This window comes from Dipteris shenzhenensis, chromosome 29 (assembly GCF_047967505.1).
Source record: "Dipteris shenzhenensis isolate YYH24624 ecotype China chromosome 29, Dip_SZ_1.0, whole genome shotgun sequence".
Classification (NCBI taxonomy): Eukaryota; Viridiplantae; Streptophyta; class Polypodiopsida; order Gleicheniales; family Dipteridaceae; genus Dipteris; species Dipteris shenzhenensis.
Window position 1 is genome coordinate 35,362,574 of NC_141624.1, and position 21,779 is coordinate 35,384,352.

Below are 21,779 nucleotides of genomic sequence, written 5' to 3' on the forward strand. Positions count from 1 at the left end.
GCTGATGCGTTGTCACGCATTATGCATAACATGAGTTTCACAGTGTTACAGAGTACTCTAATGGCCGAGATTAGAGAAACAAAAAGGGTAGACGAGTTCGTCCAGAGCCTTTGGCCTAAAGCTCATGTATTGAAACCCGGGGAAAAGGATGACCTGGCATCCAGAAAAGGCCAAACTTATGCAAGATATGCCATAAGAAATGGTATGTTCAAAAGAAATGGCAAGGTAGTAGTACCTAATCAGAATGATCTCAGGCAGAGAGTCATTCGACAGTGCCATGATAGCCCATGTGCGAGACATCCAGGAGTCGAGAAGACATATGATCTCATGAAGCAAGATTTCTTTTGGCCAAAGATGAAAAAGCATATTCATGAATATGTGACACGTTGTTTTTCGTATCAGGTAAGTAAGGCACAATGGGTGAAGCCACCTGGCCTTTTACAGCCCTTGGAGATACCACTAAGTAAGTGGGAGAGCATTTCCATGGACTTTATTGTAGGGCTGCCTACGACACAAGGTGAATATGATTCTATCCTTGTGGTGGTTGATCGTCTTACCAAGATGGCTCACTTCATTCCAACTAGAGAATCTGTTAGTGCCTCGCAAGTGGCGGATTTGTTTATTAGACATATATTTCGTCTGCATGCATTACCCAAATCCATAGTGTCAGACAAAAATGTCAAATTTACCGGTCATTTTTGGACTGCGGTATTTGAGACACTAAGGACTGAGTTGGGAATGAGTAGTGGGGATCATCCAGAAACGGATGGTCAAACAAAAAGAATCAACCAAATTTTAGAGGATATGCTTAGAGCATATGTGTCATTGAGGCAACATACATGGGACAAGTGGTTGCCATTGTTGGAGTTTGCCTACAATAATAGGAAACATTCCTCTACAGGGTTCAATCCGTTTGAACTGAACTATGGTTATAGACCAGCAAATCCAACTATAGTTGAAATACCTCAGAAAGTGCCTAGTGCCGCGAACTTTGTGGTTCGGATGCGGGAGATGCTAGCACTTGCGAGAGCTAACATCCGCCAAGCTATGGATAGAGCTAAGGAGTATGCGGATAAAAACTGAATCGATAGAGAATTTAAGGAAGGAGAAAAAGTTTTTCTCAGAGTTCCTTCGCACTCTAAGTCTTTGACTGCAGGAGAGTGTGCTAAGTTATCACCTCGATATTGTGGACCATGGTTAATTCTAAAAAGAATAGGCAAGATAGCCTATAAATTAGAATTACCGCAGGGGTGTAAGGTGCACCCAGTGTTTCATGTTTCTCGTTTAAAGAAATTTTTGCATACAGGTGACTCACTAATCAAAGGTGTTGTTTTGTTTCACGAGATAGAGGATAATGCAAGACGCAAACCAACAAGAATCCTGGACCGAGGAACAATGCAAGTGCGCAATCAAAAGATACCCACGGTGTTGGTTGCATGGCATGGTCTACCTCTATCAGAAGCTAATTGGGAATCCGTATACCAGTTACGGAGAGTGTTCCCAGATTTCATCATCGAGAACGCTGATGCTTGAAGAGGGAAGGAATGTTATGCTCTAGCCGAGATAGCATGACCTCGGAAAGATCGGTGGGCATTTTCTCTTAGATGACCGACTTTTGTAATATTTTATGTGCGTAAATAAAATGGTCAAGGGAAGTAACTGCCAAGGTCCTAGGTGAGGGTGTATTGGCATCGACTAGGTGGTTCTAAGTGCTAAGGCCTAGGTGCACCTAAATGTGTAAAAATGCCAAGGGGCAAATGTTTTAATTGTGCCCCAAGAGAGGGGTAAATGGTGTACCAAGCTAACGGTCTAAAATGATGACATGTGGCAGGGGGAACCATCTAGGGAACTGAGGGCTTGTGGATAGGCATGAAGAAATAGAAATTACGGATCTTTGTATGCATGCCATCCAGGCTGGGAGGCAAAATACGATGCCAGCGCCTGTGAATTTCATCCGTGAATCGAAAGAAACCAGAGAGATTAAGTATCATTGTGCACCCCTGTTTGAATTACCACAGAATAGTAGGAGGTCCAATGCTGCCCAGCAATACTTTGAATGTAGGTTTTTCACATGCTTACTTGGTATGCAATACTAGGAGCTCCATGCCCGATGAAAAACACTCGGTCTGCATCTCTAAACCTTTAGTAGAGTTTTATCCCAGACTACCTTGGGGTTGGAGTAGCAGACCCAGTCTTCCTTATGGAGTGACCAGCTGTAGGGTTCGGAAAGTTTGTGTGATCCTATATCTGCTTGAAATGAAATTGCTTAAAACATGCAGCATCGTTTTAAACATGCAGCAATATCTTCCAATATGGTTTATAATGAGTATCGTATTGAGCGAACAGCAGCCATCCAGCAACTAAAAGGCCATGGCATGAATTCTGACATGCAAAGTGTTGATGCAGCATAAATAAGGTTAGATAGCAGACCAAGGCTAGAATGTGATTCCATGTCACAGATTAATTATGAAGCATGGATACCTGGACGTTGTATTTCTAAAAGACTCCCTTGATTACTATTAGTCCCATCAAGCTTCAATTGATACATATATCATTTACATTACTTATATGAGAGAGGCTTAGTGACACATTTAATGGTTACTAACATCAAGTTGATCACCATATATCGGATCTCCTAACAAATGTAGTGGTAAGTATACGTGCATCTATACAATTTGAATGAAGTGGTAGTGCACTTCAATATGTAGAGTCTTGACATCAAATTTTTCTTCCAAGTTGACTAACTCTGAATATGGAAAAACATGACTAGTACCATCCCAAAATGCATCATAACATAATGAAGTCTCCCAGATCTACTAACTCACAAATAGCAGTCACAGTAATTGATCTATACTCATATATGGGGTCAGTCTGCTGTCGTAGTCTTGAGCAAGAGCATTCTAACTCCCAATCTGTGTTTTGAGTTATTTGCTGAATATTTTAATGTGAAAGTATTGGCTGGTTCGTTGTCTAATACCGCCCTCTTGTTGTACCATTCTATCTGCTGAGTGTCACTAATGATACCAAGAACCATATGGAATCCATCTTTGCTATTGGAGTGTTACGCTCTAGCCGAGGTAGCATGACCTCGGAAGAATCAGTCGACATTTCCCTTATAGGATCTATCTTTGTAATATATGTGTTTGCGCTTTATGTAAATGATCGGGAGGGATTAATGTCAAGGTCCTGGGTGAGGGCTGATAGCACCAGACTAGATAGATCTGAGACCAAGGGCCTAGTGCAAAGAATGTGCCTAGGGGCAAGGAATTAAATGCATCCCAAGAGAGGGGTGAAATGTTGCATTAGGAAGGCCCTATATGGATGACATGTGGCATCTAGATCTATCTAGGGATTTGGGGTCTGTCAAGGCTAGTGAGAGAATTGAAGAATGTGATTTTTACGTGATTTCGATATAGCTCTCTCTCTCATGCTTGAAGCTTTGGCAGTTTGGCTGGGTGGTGAAGAAAGGTGCTACTCCCGTGATCTGCAGTAGAGGCTAGGACAGAGAAAACAGGTTACATTTGGTATCAGAGCCTGTGGAGAGATCTAGTATAGGGACGTGTGGATCATTGGCGGTGAAAAAGGCTATACGTGACGGGCTTCTTCGATGGACGTTCTGCTGCGACAGTTGGCGTAGGCGACGCACTGATCGCAAAGAGCCTCCGCAACGAAGGGTTGATGTGGTCCGTGTTGGATGGCGCTCCCGTAAGAGGGGTGTTGATTACTCGTGGTTGGAGTTGGGGGTACCGTAGGGCAGCGACGACAGGCGTTGACGGACGATTGACCTACGCACCGTGGGCGCTGGATTAATTGAACGAAGGTTCCATACGTGCATACGATTGACGACGGACAGGGGGAAATCGCCAAGGTCCTAGAAGTGACGTAGTGATGCTGGCTAGCCGTGGTCTGCTTCGGTGGCACGCGTGGGTGCAGCAATCTACGACACCAGCAATCTGCTCGTAGCTGTGACGATCCAGCAAACCTTGGGAACCCAGATTGAGTGTAAGGCTAGCCAAGGTAGATGGTAGGTTGACAGATAACCTATTGGTTTCGTCAAAGATCACGCAGGCTTCTCTCAGGCTGCGACACATTCCAAACAGAAGTGAAAAAAAAAAAAAAGGTTGTATCAGTGCAAGCAGATCATACGTGGAGGCTACAGTCTTCGGGGACTCGGATTGCGTGGAGCTTCCAGGGAGCATCGAATTTTCCTTCACTATAAAATTTCAGTTTGGTTATACAGTTTGTTGTTTTAGTATAGAGGAGTTTACGGTTACTATACTTGTGTGTATGCATGTGTGCTCCGATCAGAGTCAGTTTGCAGAAAATTCCCTAGTATAGGGAAAAGCGCTATTTGGGTTATGCATGTATCAAATGCCTAGTCAGTGTGCATAAGGGATTGCAGGAATTCCCTAGTATAGGGAATTGTGTTCAGAGTGTCAGTACCCTGAATTGTGTCAGCTTGTGATTACAGTGTTCTAGGGGTGTTTTAAAAAAAAAAAAACCCCAAAACAAAACGCCTACTGAACTAAATGGAAGCAGAAGAAGGGGCTTCCAGGAGGGACCCTGGTGAATCAGGAGTCCGGCCGACCCAGCAGGGATCGCGCCCAGTAGCTCATACGTTATCTGGCAGGATTGCATTGCTGGAAGATGCCTTGCAACAGTTGTTAGCACAGCAGTTACAAGCCAATGCAGGGCAGTCCGAACTTAGGAGAGCACTCCAGAGTATGTCTGCCAGACCTTCTCGAGAGGAGAAGGGAAAGGCTCCGATGGAACCGGAGTCTAGTGTCCATACGGTCGAGCCTAGGAAGGCTAAAGTGCCAAATATTGCTAATTACAGACCGGAAAAGTATTCTGGTCGGATGAACGACCGTAGCTCTGATGTCATTGAGACCTGGCTACACAAATGGGACAAGGCGTTCGCCATTTGTGAGATCAGAAATGACATCAAAAAGATCCGCGAGGCCACCCATATGTTTAGTGAGGCAGCGGATCGGTGGTGGATTAAGCAACAAAAAGATGGCATAGCATCCACTACCTGGGAGGGGTTTAAAAGAGAGTTCAGGAAACACTTCTTACCTCCTGACGAGGCATCCCGAGCTTGGGATCAATATAGGAACCTGCGTCAGAGAAATTTATCAGTGGCAGAATACACTGATAAGTTTCGAGAGAGTGTAATGAAGGTTGACGAACCCCTGCCTCAATCAATCCAAGTGAAAGATTTCATATTTGGATTAAATGACCGAATAAAAATGGAAGTTCGGGCTAAGTACGCGAACACGCTAGATGATGCAATAGCTATAGCCCTGAACTACGAAGATGCCAAGGGCAGCAAGCCAAGTGGGTTTGCACAGGTCGGAACCCAGTATGGGTATCCGAAGAAATCTGGGTTTAAGAAGAAGTGGACTAGTAAAGGGAGTGGTTCGCAGCCGAGTGGTCAAGCCAAGCAGGCGAGACCGGCTGAAACTCCCAAACCAAGTACCACCATTGGAGTGAAGAGAAAAGTAACTCCAATGGCAGCCCGGGCTTGGTCTAAGTCTCCCTTGAACCCGGAACAAAGGGAAAAAGCGAGGAGAGAAGGCTTATGCTTTGGTTGCCTTCAACCTCATCAGTGGAGAGATTGTCCACGTAATAAAGATCGTCGGATGGCTGAGATGGTGATCTCAGAGTGCGACGTGGAGATGCAGGGAAGTCCCAGAGCGGAAGAGATGCAGATTCAGCTAGCGGGATCTTCTCAGAGGTTAGTACCTTGTTTGTTCTGTGTGTCTGTTACTAAGTTAGTGACGAGTGCACCTGATAACATCCTATCTAAGCCCGCAGCAACGGGGTATGCAGCCTTCAATGATACGGAGTTAATTAAAATGAAAGGGCAAGTGGCCAGTCATGATGTCATTGTGTTGTTTGACTCAGCGTCAACTCACAATGTGATTAACTCCAAGCTCGTGAAGAGGCTGAAATTAAAGACAAGTCCATCTGACTATGCGTACACAGTCAGGATGGCAGATGGAAGTTCAACTGAAATATGGGACCAAAGGGTTACCCAGTTGGAGCTTCAGATTCAGGACTATGCTGAGAAGCTTGATTTTGAAATAACCAAGCTTGCTCATGCAGATATAGCCCTGGGAATGGCGTGGCATTCTAGGAAGAATCCAGCCATTGATTGGAAAAAGCACGTATATCAATTCAAGATGAATGATGTGCTTTATGTCTTGCGAGGTGAAAGAGATATACCTCAGAGACCATTGGTTTCCGTGATGGAAATCAGAAAGGCTCAAGTAGAGTTTTTGTACCTTTGCACCGCATCGGTAGAGTCGGTGAATGATTCTTCGACTAGCACTGATGTTACGCAAAGTGATGAGATGGCCAAGTTGGCTAATCTTATAACAGAGGAGTTCTCTGAATGCTTTAGGGATGAACTACCTTATGGGTTACCTCCAGAGCGGAAAGTTCAGCATAAGATTGAACTGATCCCGGGGGCAGAACCTGTAAATAGACCTCCCTATAGAATGAGTTTTACTGAAGAAGCGGAGGTGCGTAGGCAACTGGAAGAATACCTCAAGTTGGGGCAGATTCAACCAAGTTTCTCACCTTTTGCTTCACCAGTGATATTAAAGAGGAAAAAGGATGATACGTTTCGCCTCTGTATAGATTACAGAGCATTAAATAATATCACTGTCAAGCACAGGTATCCGATGGCTCGGATTGATGATTTGCTAGATGCATTACATGGAGCCGTGATTTTCAGCAAGATAGATCTTAAGTGCGGCTATCATCAGATCCGGATTAGAGCCGAGGATGTGCATAAAACCGCTTTTAGGAGCAGGTTTGGTCATTATGAGTTTTTGGTAATGCCCTTCGGACTTACCAATGCTCCAGCGACCTTTGTCATGCTTATGAACGACTTACTACGACCGTATATCGGAAAGTTCGTAGTACATTTTATTGACGACATTTTGATATTCAGTAAAAGTCTTACTGAACATCGTGAACACTTAAGGATAGTGTTCAGTACTTGGAGGAAAGCCAGTCTTTATGTGAATAAAAAGAAAACTATACTGTGTATGGTTAGGCTTGAGTATCTAGGGTTCATAATTACTCCACAGGGGGTAGAAATGGATCCGAAGAAAGTGGCTGCGATATTGACTTGGCCAATCCCTCAGAGTCTGACCGCGTTGCGATCATTCTTGGGATTTGTCCAGTTTTATAGAAGGCATATCAAAGGATATTCCAAAATAGTATCGCCATTGACTGATCTGACCTCAGATAAAGTACCTTTTATTTGGGGACAGAATCAACAGGAAAGTTTTAACACCATAAAACAAGCTGTGGTCTCAGGACCGGTGTTAAAAATAGTTGATCCCCAGAAACCGTTGTTCCTAGAAACCGATGCAAGTGGCATTGCGGTAGGAGCAGTCCTCCTTCAAGAGGGAAGGCCAGTAGCCTTTGAAAGCAAGAAGCTTTCTCCCTCTCAAAGGAATTGGCCAACTCATGAATTGGAGTTGTATGCAGTTATCCATGCTTTGAAAACATGGAGGCATTATCTGTATGGTTCAGAGTTTTATGTGGATGTAGATCATGATACTCTGAAACATTTTTGTAAACAGCCTGACTTGAGGGGCCGCCAAGCTAGGTGGGCAGAGCTCATGCAGGAGTTTAATCTAACGATTCGGTACCGAAGAGGAAAAGACAATAAGGTAGCTGATGCGTTGTCTCGCATTATGCACAACCTGAGTTTCACGGTATTAGAGAGTGCTCTAATGACCGAGATCAGAGAAACTCAGAAGGTGGACGAGTTTGTCCAGAGCTTATGGCCTAAGGCTCATGTGTTAAAACCCGGGGAAAATGAAAAGGATGACCTGGCATCCAGAAAAGGCCAAACTTATGCAAGATATACCATAAGGGATGGTATGCTAGTTAGAAATGGCAAGGTTGTAGTACCTGGTCAGAATGATCTCAGGCAGAGAGTCATTCGACAATGCCATGATAGCCCGTGTGCGGGACATCCAGGTGTCGAGAAGACATATGATCTCGTGAAGCGAGATTTCTTTTGGCCAAAGATGAAAAAGCATATTCATGAATATGTGGCACGATGTTTCTCGTGTCAGGTAAGTAAGGCCGAGCGGGTGAAGCCACCCGGACTTTTACAGCCCTTGGAAATACCACTAAGCAAGTGGGAGAGCATTTCCATGGATTTTATTGTAGGGCTACCTGTAACACAAGGAGGGTATAATTCTATCCTTGTGGTGGTTGATCGTCTAACCAAGATGGCTCACTTCATTCCGACTAGAGAGTCTATTAGTGCCCCGCAAGTAGCGGATTTGTTTATTAGACATATATTTCGTCTGCATGGATTGCCTAGATCCATAGTGTCAGACAGAGATGTCAGGTTTACCGGTCACTTTTGGACAGCGGTATTTGAGACACTAAGGACTGAGTTGGGAATGAGTAGTGGGGATCATCCTGAGACGGATGGTCAGACGGAGAGAGTCAACCAAACTTTAGAGGATATGCTGAGAGCATATGTGTCATTGAGGCAACATACATGGGACAAGTGGTTGCCATTGTTGGAGTTTGCCTACAATGATAGGAAACATTCATCTACTGGGTTCAGTCCGTTTGAACTGAACTATGGTTATAGGCCAGCCAATCCAACTATAGTTGGAGTACCTCAGAAAGTGCCTAGTGCCGCGAACTTTGTAGTTCAGATGCGGGAGATGCTAGCACTTGCGAGAGCTAATATCCGCCAGGCTATGGATAGAGCCAAGGTGTATGCGGATGAAAATCGGTCTATAAGAGTATTTGAAGAAGGAGAAAAAGTTTTTCTCAGAATTCCTTCGCACTCGAAGTCGTTGACTTCAGGAGAATGTGCTAAGTTATCACCTCGATACTGTGGGCCGTGGTTAATTCTAAAGAGAATAGGCAGTGTAGCCTATAAATTAGAATTGCCACAGGGGTGTAAGGTGCACCCGGTTTTTCATGTTTCACGTTTAAAGAAATTTTTACATACTGGTGACTCACTAATCGAAGGTGTGGTTTTGTTTCAGGAGATAGAGGATATTGCAAGGCGCAAACCAACAAGAATCCTGGACCGAGGAACAATGCAAATACGAAATCGGAAGATACCCACGGTGTTGGTTGCATGGCATGGTCAGCCTCTATCCGAAGCTACCTGGGAATCCGTATATCAGTTGCGGAGAGTGTTCCCGGACTTTATCATCGAGGACGCTGATGTCTGAAGAGGGAAGGAATGTTACGCTCTAGCCGAGGTAGCATGACCTCGGAAGAATCAGTCGACATTTCCCTTATAGGATCTATCTTTGTAATATATGTGTTTGCGCTTTATGTAAATGATCGGGAGGGATTAATGTCAAGGTCCTGGGTGAGGGCTGATAGCACCAGACTAGATAGATCTGAGACCAAGGGCCTAGTGCAAAGAATGTGCCTAGGGGCAAGGAATTAAATGCATCCCAAGAGAGGGGTGAAATGTTGCATTAGGAAGGCCCTATATGGATGACATGTGGCATCTAGATCTATCTAGGGATTTGGGGTCTGTCAAGGCTAGTGAGAGAATTGAAGAATGTGATTTTTACGTGATTTCGATATAGCTCTCTCTCTCATGCTTGAAGCTTTGGCAGTTTGGCTGGGTGGTGAAGAAAGGTGCTACTCCCGTGATCTGCAGTAGAGGCTAGGACAGAGAAAACAGGTTACATGGAGCCCTGAATTTTAGTTGAGACCCAAGTGATTGATCACTCCAAGGTTACAACTTAATCAATTTAGTCACCTTCGTGACTTACGCAAAGTTTCTAACTGGTCGGTTTCTCCATAGTAGATATATTGAGGAGGGTAATCCAACCAAAACTGCTCACCTATTTCCAACATCCTAGAAAGGTAGCCAAATCCATCGCTAAAGTATTTGTACTAACGAAAATCCTACTCTATGCTAATTTATTGAACAGTAATATATGAGCTTACAGCTCAATAATACGTGAAGCATGCATCTTCTTGTGAATAAATTTCATTAAAAGAAGTTACAAGGAGACGACATGATTCACTATACACTGATTACCGACATTTATGCAATTGACACGAAGCATTTGGACAATATGCAATTCAAAAAAGATGTTATTACTTAGGTGTACTGGTTTCTGAAGAAATACAAAGATATACATCTCTTTTTCACCCACACAAAAAAGGTGGTATAGAAAGAATATGATCCAAGATTTACCCACTCATGGGTTTCAGGATTTGAGTCCAAATTATTACACTAAACAGCATGAGCTGCTGATATTTCCCATCCATCTCTAAACGGGGTAGATCATCCTTCTGAAATTTCTTCACCTGAAGGACAGTTCAACCAAGTAGTGAACTCCTTTGGGATCATCCTCACTCTCCAACCAACCTTTGCCTGCTCTTGGTTTAGAATGAGAAAAATGAAATAATGAAGCTCTAAGCAAGACAATCAATGTTGCTTAAAATAATACGAGCAGCTCAATATTTTCTCCCTGAAATAACTTGGACTCCAATTTCAATGAATACGAGGTCCAAAGATGGAGTACTGAGATTCCATTTGCATCAACTCATGATGGATGAGTTAAACTCCTCCGAAACTAGGAATATCCATAGAGGAACTGCTGGGTTTCCGAGTATCACTACAGCCAGTAAAAGAACAGATTGCCCCTACAATGCTATAAAGAGGAATGATTTAAGCACAATTTTACCACGATGACATCTGATCTGAAGCTTGAAAGAGCATAAATCCCCATAGAATACCTTTTCTGATGCAAACAAAGTTAGGAAAGTTTTATGACTACTGTCCTAGTCCAGTTAGTCTAGTCCTAATAGGGTTTTATTAAAACCCTTGTACTCAGTTTTAGTTGTGCTTTTTCGTTGTACTGCAATAACATACAGACACCTCTGCTGACCATTGACGATTTGCTTCTGCTAATCGTTTCTTCCAACAGTGGTAGCAGAGCAACTCGACTCACATCAGCTCGTCATTGAGGCATTTGTGCAGCTGAATGCAACAATTTGGTCATCTGCCCCTTACTGTTCATCGCTTTGCCTCTGGAATACCAGAGATCAACGTGTAAGGCCATTTGCTGGCCACATAAAGGTGTGCCATGCCGTCAAGCACACCTCTGCATCATGTGTTCTTGTGCGCCACCATTCAACGAATCAGATCATCGCTTCACACATCAGGGTGCCATTGCTCAGCTCGTCATCCTGCTTTTGGAGACATTCGAGCTGCTAGTCATGAAGAACACGCTCTAGACTTGCTCTGGTTTGCCACCCTTTTCTAAAAGCTTTGCGCTGCCATTACTGGTTGTTTCAGTTGCTGCACAAGTACAAAAATCTGCGTGCTTCTGGCCAACTAGACTCAGACCTAGGTGAAGAAAATTTGTGGAGGTCAAACTTTTTACTGTTAATTCTCTTGATTGTACAGTCATTTACAGCAGACCTTGAGATTGGACACTACAGATTCCATTGAAGGATACATCAGAATTCCTAAGTGGCAGCAATTCAAAACCAATACCAATGGGCCCTCGATTTTAAAAATCGGTACATGGTTAATTTCTTCCAGATGGATTAGAAACTGGTTGAATAACAAATGTTCAGCTAGTGCTTCGTAAAGCTAATCACTTTGCTAGGGCCAATGTGATTATAATTGAGGTTCGTGTTGAGAACTTCACTTGCTTGATACTTTGTAGTATCATGGATTGATCCTTGGCAAGGAGCCTTGAGAAAGGGCATACCCATTGGATTTTGGTTGGTGTGACAAGTAGCTTCCTAAATGATCATGACATTTGGTAAGGTTGTCAATGGTCACTAGTGCTAAATTTAACTTTCTGTTAAGAAAGCTAATAAGAGGTGTAGTAACCAATTTCTAAAATTGCCAAATGCATATTAGACTCATACTTCTCCTTTTACCTATGGGTGTTCAGATCAATTCTAAGGGTTTTCAGACAGATACCTTGATCCTAGAGAGTCCAACATTGGTTAGGCCCTAGTTAATCGAGGTATGGACATACATAAAATAGATTTATGTTGGCATAAATCATGATACGAAAACTAATTAATCATTCTAGACTATACTTCTTACTCAAGTCAGATTCTAATAATAGTATCTATATTGTAGTATCTAGAAAGGAACTTGGGATCTATATAATTACATGTATGGTAAATTAAGCATTGTCAACTCTAGAATGTTGGCAGCCGTCGCATGGCTGCCACGTGTCACCGGAAGCGCCAAGTACGAGGGGTCCCACATCCTTGCCTCCTAGCCACGCTATGCCTCCCCACTCCCAAAAAGAGCCGGCTAGGATATGGGGAGGGTCTCACAAGTCCTTATATTTTAGGACCTCCAAATTACCACAGTACTTATGGGATTTCTATCCCCCAAATACCATATGTCATCTGCGCATATCATGGGCCTTTTTAGCCCCTTTTATATTTCCATCAACCAAGGCACCACCATGAGAGGAGTTAGGACCACATACCAAGGTTTATTTCTAACATAGAATCCTCTGAGTAAACTCATAAATTGATTCACTTACTCAATTCTCATTCAAGGTTTGAGTAGGCCTAGGATCTTGGAGTGGATCTTGGGTTAGGGCATAGTATAACCTAGGGTCTAACCTAGGATTGAGACTAGAGCTAACATGGATAAGGTTTAGATCCCATGGATTGGGCTAGTCTAAGAAAGTCATGGCTATTCCAAATTAGCAAAGCTAATTGGGAAAAATGATGACTCTAAGTAAAGTAAAGCTACATTGGGCATGCAGCCTAAGTTTAGGGCTTACTGCTAAAGATAGCCAGTGCTAGGCCTATAAGTATGATCTAAGGGCACAATATTCAAGGAGTTGGAGCCTCCCAGAGAAAGGGGCATGTGTGGTACAGGATGCATGTCTTGCATGACCTTGAGGCTGGCTACCTCTCGTGGAAGTCTAGACCTCGTGCTCAATTGTGGTTCAACGTACTAAGCTTACGACTGGGACGTGGGCTGCTAGCTTGAACCCCTATGGGTAGGGGTTGCCTTAGGTATAACACGAGGTATAAGGGCTGCCAAGTGGGCAGTAGGGTCAGCAAAAGGGAGCAGCCAACAAGGAGAGCCCAAAATTTGGATTTCATGTCCTTGTGGAATAGCAAGACAATTTGCTTCACGGCCATATCATGAGTTAGGGCTAGTTCAAAGCTATGAGACATGTGAAGAAACTAAAAATACTTAGTTTTGACACGAGCATCAATTATTAAAGTCCCTAGATTCGAAACACTTGATCCACAGTATATAGGAGCAAAAGGATAGCTTCAAACAAACCCAAAAAGTACTTCACGTCTCTTTAATCTTTTTCCATCCAAAGATGGCCAAGGGAACCTTTGGTGTCAGGTTACACCTGTCATGCTGCAAATATGACAGCGCTGCACAACACACCCACTCTTTACCACATGGGAAGGATACTTTCGTAGGTCCAACATTGCCAAGTGCACTCACCATTTCGATCGGATAGACCTTGGACAACGTACCCTCAAGGGGTGGCTAAGGAGGAATGGAACCCTAACCTATTTGCATATGCATGTCTCTCATTACCCCTAGGTTATTGCCTCGAAGTTGTACCTTAAAGTGCTCCATTTGTTAGAAATTAGAGTCTCAATGTTGTTAGGGTCTAGGTATGGCTAAAGTTCTAGGTGTCTTTGAGTTTAGGATTTGCCCTATTTTAAGGATTAGGTTAGGGTTTAGAAAACCTAAGCCTATATCATTCGTTTAGTACTAAGTCTTTCACTTAATGGAAATGATCGTGTCACTCACTTTCCACTCTAGTTTCTCACTCTGATTTTAAGGATTAGGTTAGGGTTTAGAAAACCTAAGCCTATATCATTCGTTTAGTACTAAGTCTTTCACTTAATGGAAATGATCGTGTCGCTCACTCTCCACTCTTGTTTCTCACTCTGATTCCATAAAGTCATAACAGAGCCATGTTCAAGCTTGACGCCGCTACTGTCGTTCACTCCAATCTACACCTGCACAAATAGCCGCTCCCATCTATACTTGTGGTGCAACAGTTCTTTGCCTGCTGCTCTCCACTGCCTAAAGCTTCGGCTATATTTGCAGTTATCTCCCATAGTTTTGCTATCATGTCGTCATTAACGAGGCTGTCTCTGACACCGCATGTTCGTCATTGTCTCGCGTTGATGTTGCCTACAGCCTTGCATGCTTTCATTTCTAATCAGCCCAAGCAATCTACGCCTCTTTTGAAGCAATCACCCTTCGTCTCAGAAGCAATCGTGCATGAAAAATAGTAGATTGACACATCTGTCGTTCCCTGCCTGTTGATCATGGGCTCCATACTTCAACAACTCGCCAGTTTGCAAGTAGAATTTGATGAAGATGATATGAGGGCAGTTCTCTCATCAAGCATTCTGAGATGTCCTACGATGAAATGGTCACAAGTCTCATCAAGCACGGGAGATGTCCTATGATGAGATGGTCACAAGTCTTATAGACACAGATCACCACATCAAGGAACAAGCTAAGTCTTCATTCGACTCATAAAATGCCATGTTTATAAAGTGGATAAACAATAAAGAAGGCAAGAACATTCAAATGTAACTACAGCAAGAACCTAGGACACATGGAGGATCATTGTTTCAAGAAGATTGCCAAGGAGCGAGCGAAAGAACATGCAAGCCTTGTGGCAGCACAAGCTCAAGATGCTGAAGAAAGAAGCTGAAACTTCCACACAGCTGAAGAAAAAGCCCTCACCACCATGCTTGATCTTTCTCTTGAGGAAGTTTATGCATATGCTTTCTAAATTGATTGTCAAAGTCCAAGGTGCTTTGCCTAGGTAGTGGAATAAAATGTGTGCGAGTTTAAGTACTCAGCTACGGCTGTCCCCAAAATGAGTGTTTTATGGCTTGCCTTATTTTGTCTGCCTTATACATTACCTTGCCTAGTGTAACCGCCCTTCAAGAAACTAGGGCAGTAATGCTCGTCTACTCAGTCATAAACCTCATAAACAGCACAATGCAAGCTTCAGTCCCTTCAACCACTTAACAATACTTAGAAAAAAAATGGGGAGGCTAGAACGGCCCCCTTCAGAGAAAATAGTGCACAATACACCCACTCGCCCCAAATGCCTTGGCGCCCCTTTCAGTATTTATCTAATCCTTCTGAATGGAAATGCTTTACACCAGGGGCTTACCCTTGTTTGTTCCTCTCTGCAAATCCTCTGACTATCTTCTGGGCATCTATTCCACAATGCACCACTAGAATCCAACTGGCAAGGAAATCTTAGGCATCCACTTTTGACTTGACCCAACTGTAAGCATCAAGCATCCAAACCACTAGCAAACTGTGCTGAAAGCAGCCTCAAGGCTTTCGCATGCATCACATTGACCCTTTAGCCTTTCCCTAGGCACACCCTTTGCTTCTGAGTGCTTGCTTAAGCCTATGGGGACCAAGGACTCCAAACACAAGAAATACACTGCAGATAACTTCAAAATAAGAACTAACAATCAAAAGGAAGACAAAAACCAAATACCCATTGTCTGTGGCAAAGGGGCGAGCTCAATCATCATGCCTATTGCCAAACAAGGCTCCCAGGTGTTTTCCAGCCTCCAGGAGAAGAGAGAAAGAACAAAAAGAAGGCGGAAGGAGGGCAAGCAATGAGCCGGAGAGGCTAGGGTCCACAGATCTTGCCCCGAATGACCAAGAGAATCGGTACAAAAGGGATAATTTGCCTCGATATACTTGCCCTGCTGCATTCACCTCGGGATCCATGCCTTGAATCCGTACAAACGCCTTGAATCACGTGGCAAAGTGTCCGTACAACTGCACAGACTGTCCATACAGCTTGTACAGCAGCTGTACAACAATCTTGACTGCCTCAAAAAGAGCACCAAAGGGCCGTACAACAGCCGGGTTGTGTGCGAGAGCTGGAGCAGGCGTCAGAGCAGCAGCAACGGGTGCAAGAGCAGCAGAAAACAGGTAGGGAGAGCAAGAAGGTGCAACGAAAAAGAGCTCCAAGGCCTTCTGCAAAACTGAGGATGCTGGAAAAGCGTGAGGGAGAGAGATGGTAGGCTGGGGGAAGCACATCCATTTGCATGCATGCCACTTGGCCCTTCATTAAACTCCTAACCACGATACCAAGGACAACATTGGTTGTCCTTGGACCCAAATTTAAAAACCCTCTAAGATGCCTATGCCTTGCCCTTAGGACCTTGTGGGTGCATTGAGAAATTGCCCCTAGGAACTTCTAGGAGATTTGCACTTCCTCTAGCCAGTCCCTCACAGCCAAACCATTATGAGACTTAACCACGATTAACCCCGGGTTGGGTTACATTTAACTTTACATCACTTTCCGCGTCCCCGTGATACCTAGTGCAAGGGGGGGTGGTTGTTGCGTAGATGTAGGCTGCCATGTGCGGTCAAACTCTCATATCAAGCCTAACTTTGAGTCTCAAGAGTTGGCATCACTATGTTCTTTTCATGATACTTGAGCCCAAATCACAATGGCTGCTCAAAGTTCTCTCAAACATCTCCACCTTCACTCCGAAGTCGAAGTCTCATTGTGGTTAAGGTCTAGGTGTGGTTGAGTTTAGGGTTTACCCTATTTTTTTAGCGTTAGTTAGGGTTTAGAAACCCTAACCCTATATCAGTCGTTCTGTACTGAGTCTTTCAGTTAATGGAAGTCATCCTGTCATTTGCTGCCCACTTCTGTTTCTCGCTCTGATTTTATCACCATTACCACTAGGTCATTGCCTTTTAGTTTACTTAGATGTGCTCCATATCAAGAGATACATCATCCACAAGTAGTAATTTGTACAGTAACCTGTTGAGACTGCTAAATTAATCGAGACATTACAATCACCAGGATTATGCACATGCATGGGACTGACCATTAAAACCAAAAGCATCCATATTACAGATCTCGATCAGAGATAAGACATGGTCCTACAGAATGGGGAAAGAAAACCAAATTCAAATTGTTTCATACCTGCATACGCACTCTTGCTAGCTCAATTGGGGAGCATATAATGCAAGCCAATGATCTGGCTGCAGAACCCGCTATCAAAGGTGCATATGGGGTTAGTTGAGGGAAGTTGTTCCTCGAATATTGCTCAAGAAAATCACGGAAAATATCATAGCATGGCAGATAAATCCCAACCTATACAGGAAAAATAACCAAAGTCATGCAGAGCAGCACAAAATAACCAAATAACCAATCAGATAGCTTCCATGAACAAGATAGCTAAATTATGTAGCAAAGAACATGCAATGTGTGACCATAAAAAAGCCTAACAATAAGCTTACTGTTGGTACAGCAAGTGCAAGTCCGGCATTTGTTCCCCTCCAAAGTCTGAGAATACCCTCCTAAACATGACCCAAAAAGATTGGAAAGGAAAAAAAGGGGGAAAAGAGGGATTAAAAATGTTTTGAGAAAATCTTTCTTCTGAACAACTGCGTTGCTCAAAATGAGGATATTTATATACGAAATAAATTGGAAAATGCCATACGGCTATACAAGTGTACCTGCCGAATAATCTTGTTGAAGACATCAAATGTGCCAGTGTATCGGAAACAGGAAGGAGGACATAATGGTGTTGCCCCAGAAACTCCACCACGAGGACATACAGGAGGACACTTTCCATGCCAAAATTATAACATATTCATGGTTTTATTCCAGCATTCAAGGCACCCAGATTTCAAAATAATATCAAAATTAAATCCAAGAAAAGGGGGAAATGAAAAAAGAACAGCCTGTCCAAAGTACAAACTACAAACACATGGAAAACTTTAAATCTGTAAAAATTTATATTTGCACCACCAAGGTTCCAATCTAGAGTCAAGAAGATGGATAATATAGCTTTGCGGGTGACTAAGAGTTGACACTTACAACAGCCTCCGCACTCAGTGAACCCATACGTCCTCTTGCATATTGGTAAGGCTCACCTGCAGCTTGTGCCTGCAGCCTAGTCTGAAAAAAGAGCATCACAAAATTATGTATAAGTGTCTCCCATATTACAGTAGCCAGTCTAACTCTGCAGCCAAAACACAATACTTAAATAACAATGTAGAAAAAAGAACAAGGAGGAGCACAAGAAGCGCCCCGAATAATCAGAATTTAGTAAAAAAGTTTTTGAAGGTCTTCCAATAGATGAATGATGCAGTGACCCTTACAAAGAAATTGAGAGATGGTCAGTGTTTATAATTAAGAATTGATACAGTTTCACCCACTGATGTACATGAAAGAGCAATAGAAAGGTCTACCTACTAATTCTAAAGCACTGAGAAAGAAAGAAAGTCTATTAATGTCCACAAGAGACCAACAAGTCTATGGGACAGCAAAAAACCACGGTTAATACATCCGTTCAGGGAGGGCAGAAGGCAGCTCCCAAGTAGTGCATAAAGCGACTCCTATTAGATACCTACATTGAAGTCTGAAAATGAAAATGATAATCAGCCTTTCCATCCTTCCTAGATGCCATTCATATGGCCACAGCAACATACATTGAAATTAAAGCTAAGATTACATTGAAACTGCAAGCGATACAATTTCTTTTGTCAAATTCTTCAGCCTGGATCAATACTATATGACACAAAAGTATCATTGCATGACTTACAGTACAGTGCACAGGCTCATGATATACTGCCCATTTTCCATCCTTCATAGATGCCATTCATACGGCCACAGCAGACACAAAAGTATCATTGCATGACTTACAGTACAGTGCACACCCATAAGCTACTATCTGCAACAAAGAAGAGCCGATAAGAAGTTTAGGAAGCCTTGCTCAAGTCCCAAACTTCCTCAAAAACTGGGCTGTGAACAGCTCTTGATCAGCAGCCAACACAGCCAATTTCAGCGGTTTTTGACCAGCTAGGCATCACATAATTGCATGCCAAGATACACAACCTTGAACAGTCCACTTGAATCAAATAGTAGATTCCTCACAGATGCAATGTGAAACATAGTTGCATCCGTACGCGTACGGATGGTTTTTCCGTACGAGTTTTGTGGTGGGTGGGTGGGTGGGTGTGTGTTTGTTTGTTTGTTTGTTTGTTTGTGTGTGTGTGTGGGGGGCAGGGGGGGCACGGGGGGGGGGTTTTTTTTTTTTTTTTTTTTTTTGGGGGGGGGGGGTCGATTTGTGCCTGGCCAAAACTTGGAAAACACATTTTTTAGCACTATTCTAGTCCGTACGCTGCTAATCCGTACTCCGTACACTGTTGGCCAACTTTGGCTGTGGTTGGCCTCAAGGATGAGGAGGATGGCACTGATGCAGATGATGATGAGGTTGAGGATGAGGATGAGCAAGAGAATGAGGATGAGGATGCAGGCTGCAGCTTGAGGCTTGAGCCTCATCGGTTGTGAATCGTGATGCATTTCAATTTTCAGCTTTATTTCCGGGCTGTGGCAGCCTTTTCTGCTATAATGTTTTGCCTTTGATGTTTTGGTGTAGTACCTACTTCTTCTACCTACTACCTTTGATCATGATGTTTGGAGAAGTATTGATCTATCATTGACACTATGTATCAGAATCCAGATTCCAGATGCCTCTCGTCTCTGGAGGGCCGAGGCTGGACTCTTTGAAGTTTGAACTTTCATGAATCATGACTTTAATATTAATACAAGTTTGAAGTCTGAAGTTTCAATTTGAAGTAGCTCTATGTCAATGTAATGTGTACAATGCATATTTTTCTAAATGTTTTTGAGTAAAATTAGGATCACGTATGTTTCAGCCCTAGGGAACCATACTCCAATCATACTTCCATACTCGTATGACGTATGCGTATGGTAACATATGGAAAAAAACTATGATGTGAAATAACAAGTGGAGGGACTGGAATCATGTACGCCATGCTTCACTTCTCTCGATAAAGCTTGGAGATCTCAAATCCAACTGGACAAATGAAAACGGTAGTACAAATACTTTCATCACCAACATACATAGCTATAAATCCCCTTGAATAGACCAGGCCAGATAACCAATTACATCATTGATTGGCCTTAAATTAGGTTAGGTAGTAGCTAACATGGATTCCAACATTTCAGTCTTAGGAAGGGAAAGTATGATAAAGTTCTCATCCAAAAAAAATCATCGGGGGCCTTGCAACACGTTCTAGCTTAATGTGCTGCTTATAGTGGCTGAGTTTCCATCTAATCTCAAGGTTAATGGCTGTTTATGCAACCACAAAGTGGTATTACAAAGATGGCAAAAAAAGGGAGAGTGTAGCCTGAAGTAACATATCCTCAGGGTCATTACTGCTAGTGCACTAGTAACACTTGAGGAGTTGGAGGACACTTGAGGAGTTGTTTCCTAAGTTTCATGAGCTAGCGTCCATAGCATTCATATGGCCAACCTAGGAAAAAAATGGGCAATGATAACACGTCCCTTTAGAACACGAAGGGAACTCCCGGTGTAAGAAAGTGCACTACAGTCTCCATAAGGACATACTGCTCAGTCTCGACCATTGCCTCGAGATACAATCGCTCCTCCCATGCTACCTATTCCCATCCCTCAACATGCCAATGCTCAGTCAGACAGAGTGGGTCTGTTCAGATGGATGCCAGGGCTGTCTGCAGGGGTAAGTGTTCAAGCAGATATGGTTTTAATTGGGGGCCTCATTCAACATAGAGAAAACTCACCCTGTATGAAATTTTTATCTACTAGATGCAGTATCCATATCTCGTGTATGATCTTCTCCCACAGAAGGGGAGGTCTCAACGGAGGGATTTCATTGTGAGCTCTTCTCCCAAACTTCCATAAATTTACACTACATAAAATTTTAGTCCTTTTGTGTGGTGTATGCTCTTCTTCCACGACTGCACTGCACCCCTGCTTACTCAGTTTCTCCTTCCTCTCTCTCTCTCAGCTTGAAGCTAAATTTCCATTTATGGCCCCATCATTTTCTCCCCCCCCCCCCTTCTCTCTGTCTCTCTCTCTCTCTCTCTCTCTCTCTCTCTCTCTCTCTCTCTCTCTCCCTTTCAATTTGCCCAGGCAGACCTGATGAATCCTATTCAACTTGTTCTTTTTTTTTATCCACCCCTATAACAGGATCCCTCTCTTCACGGTCTCTTATTTTCTTGAGCTGACTTTCCAATCTTGCGAAGGATTCCATCCCAAGCAAGTCCTCCGGCAAACTCCCGGTCTCTCTAAAAGGAGAATGGAGTCGGTGTGCTCTTTTACCTTGATCAAAAACCTTTAGGTGACTCGTAGAGAACCAGCCCTGAAGATCGTTATTCACAAATTAAAAACTTAGATGATTGAAATTAAAGACCCTTGAAAAACAATATATGTGCAGCACTAGCGGTTGACCTTGGTCGCAAAACCAAGGTAACCCAGCCAACATATTGCCAGCTAAACTCGTGCAACCGGTGGACGGACCTTTTGGCCTGCCACAGTCAGGCCTACGTGCTTTGCAAACTTTTCAAATGTAGAAGTCTAAAGCCCCGGAAACTTCTTACTAAGGATGCCACAGATGCGTGCCATAATTTTGCACTGGATAAGTGAAGAGATGTCACCTTGGCAACGTCTAGAGGATTCACAATGATAGCGGATACAACGGCGGCTCCTGCGGCAGAAATAGCTTTCTCTGTGAAGTCTAACTTGCCACCGTCTGCATTGTCTGCGGATTTGCTGGAACTAGAGGACCGCATTTGGGCATCTCGATCGAGATGCGCCCTGTCTGCCGTAACTGCAGCAGCCGAGAAACCGAGAGGTGAAAAGGCCCGACTGGGAGAGTCGGAACTGATCATGGCATAAGTGGAACGGGGTGAAAAGGCCTG

General features: G+C 43.4%; 1 protein-coding gene across 4 annotated transcripts in view; it reads right to left on the minus strand.

Moving 5' to 3' along the window:
* Positions 1 to 21,779, minus strand: part of LOC147882760 (mitochondrial carrier protein MTM1-like) — a 63,416-nt gene that overhangs the window by 41,335 nt on the left and 302 nt on the right. For 3 of the 4 annotated variants that reach the window (XM_087400334.1, XM_087400336.1, XM_087400337.1), the window contains exons 2-6: positions 21,516 to 21,776; positions 17,889 to 17,969; positions 17,525 to 17,635; positions 17,306 to 17,365; positions 16,989 to 17,159 (exon numbers count right to left, since the gene is read on the minus strand). In XM_087400334.1, the coding sequence (XP_087256460.1) occupies positions 16,989 to 17,159; positions 17,306 to 17,365; positions 17,525 to 17,635; positions 17,889 to 17,969; positions 21,516 to 21,776 (684 nt within the window). The remainder of the gene's footprint in view (positions 1 to 16,988; positions 17,160 to 17,305; positions 17,366 to 17,524; positions 17,636 to 17,888; positions 17,970 to 21,515; positions 21,777 to 21,779) is intronic. The other variant, XM_087400338.1, reaches the window with a different exon arrangement.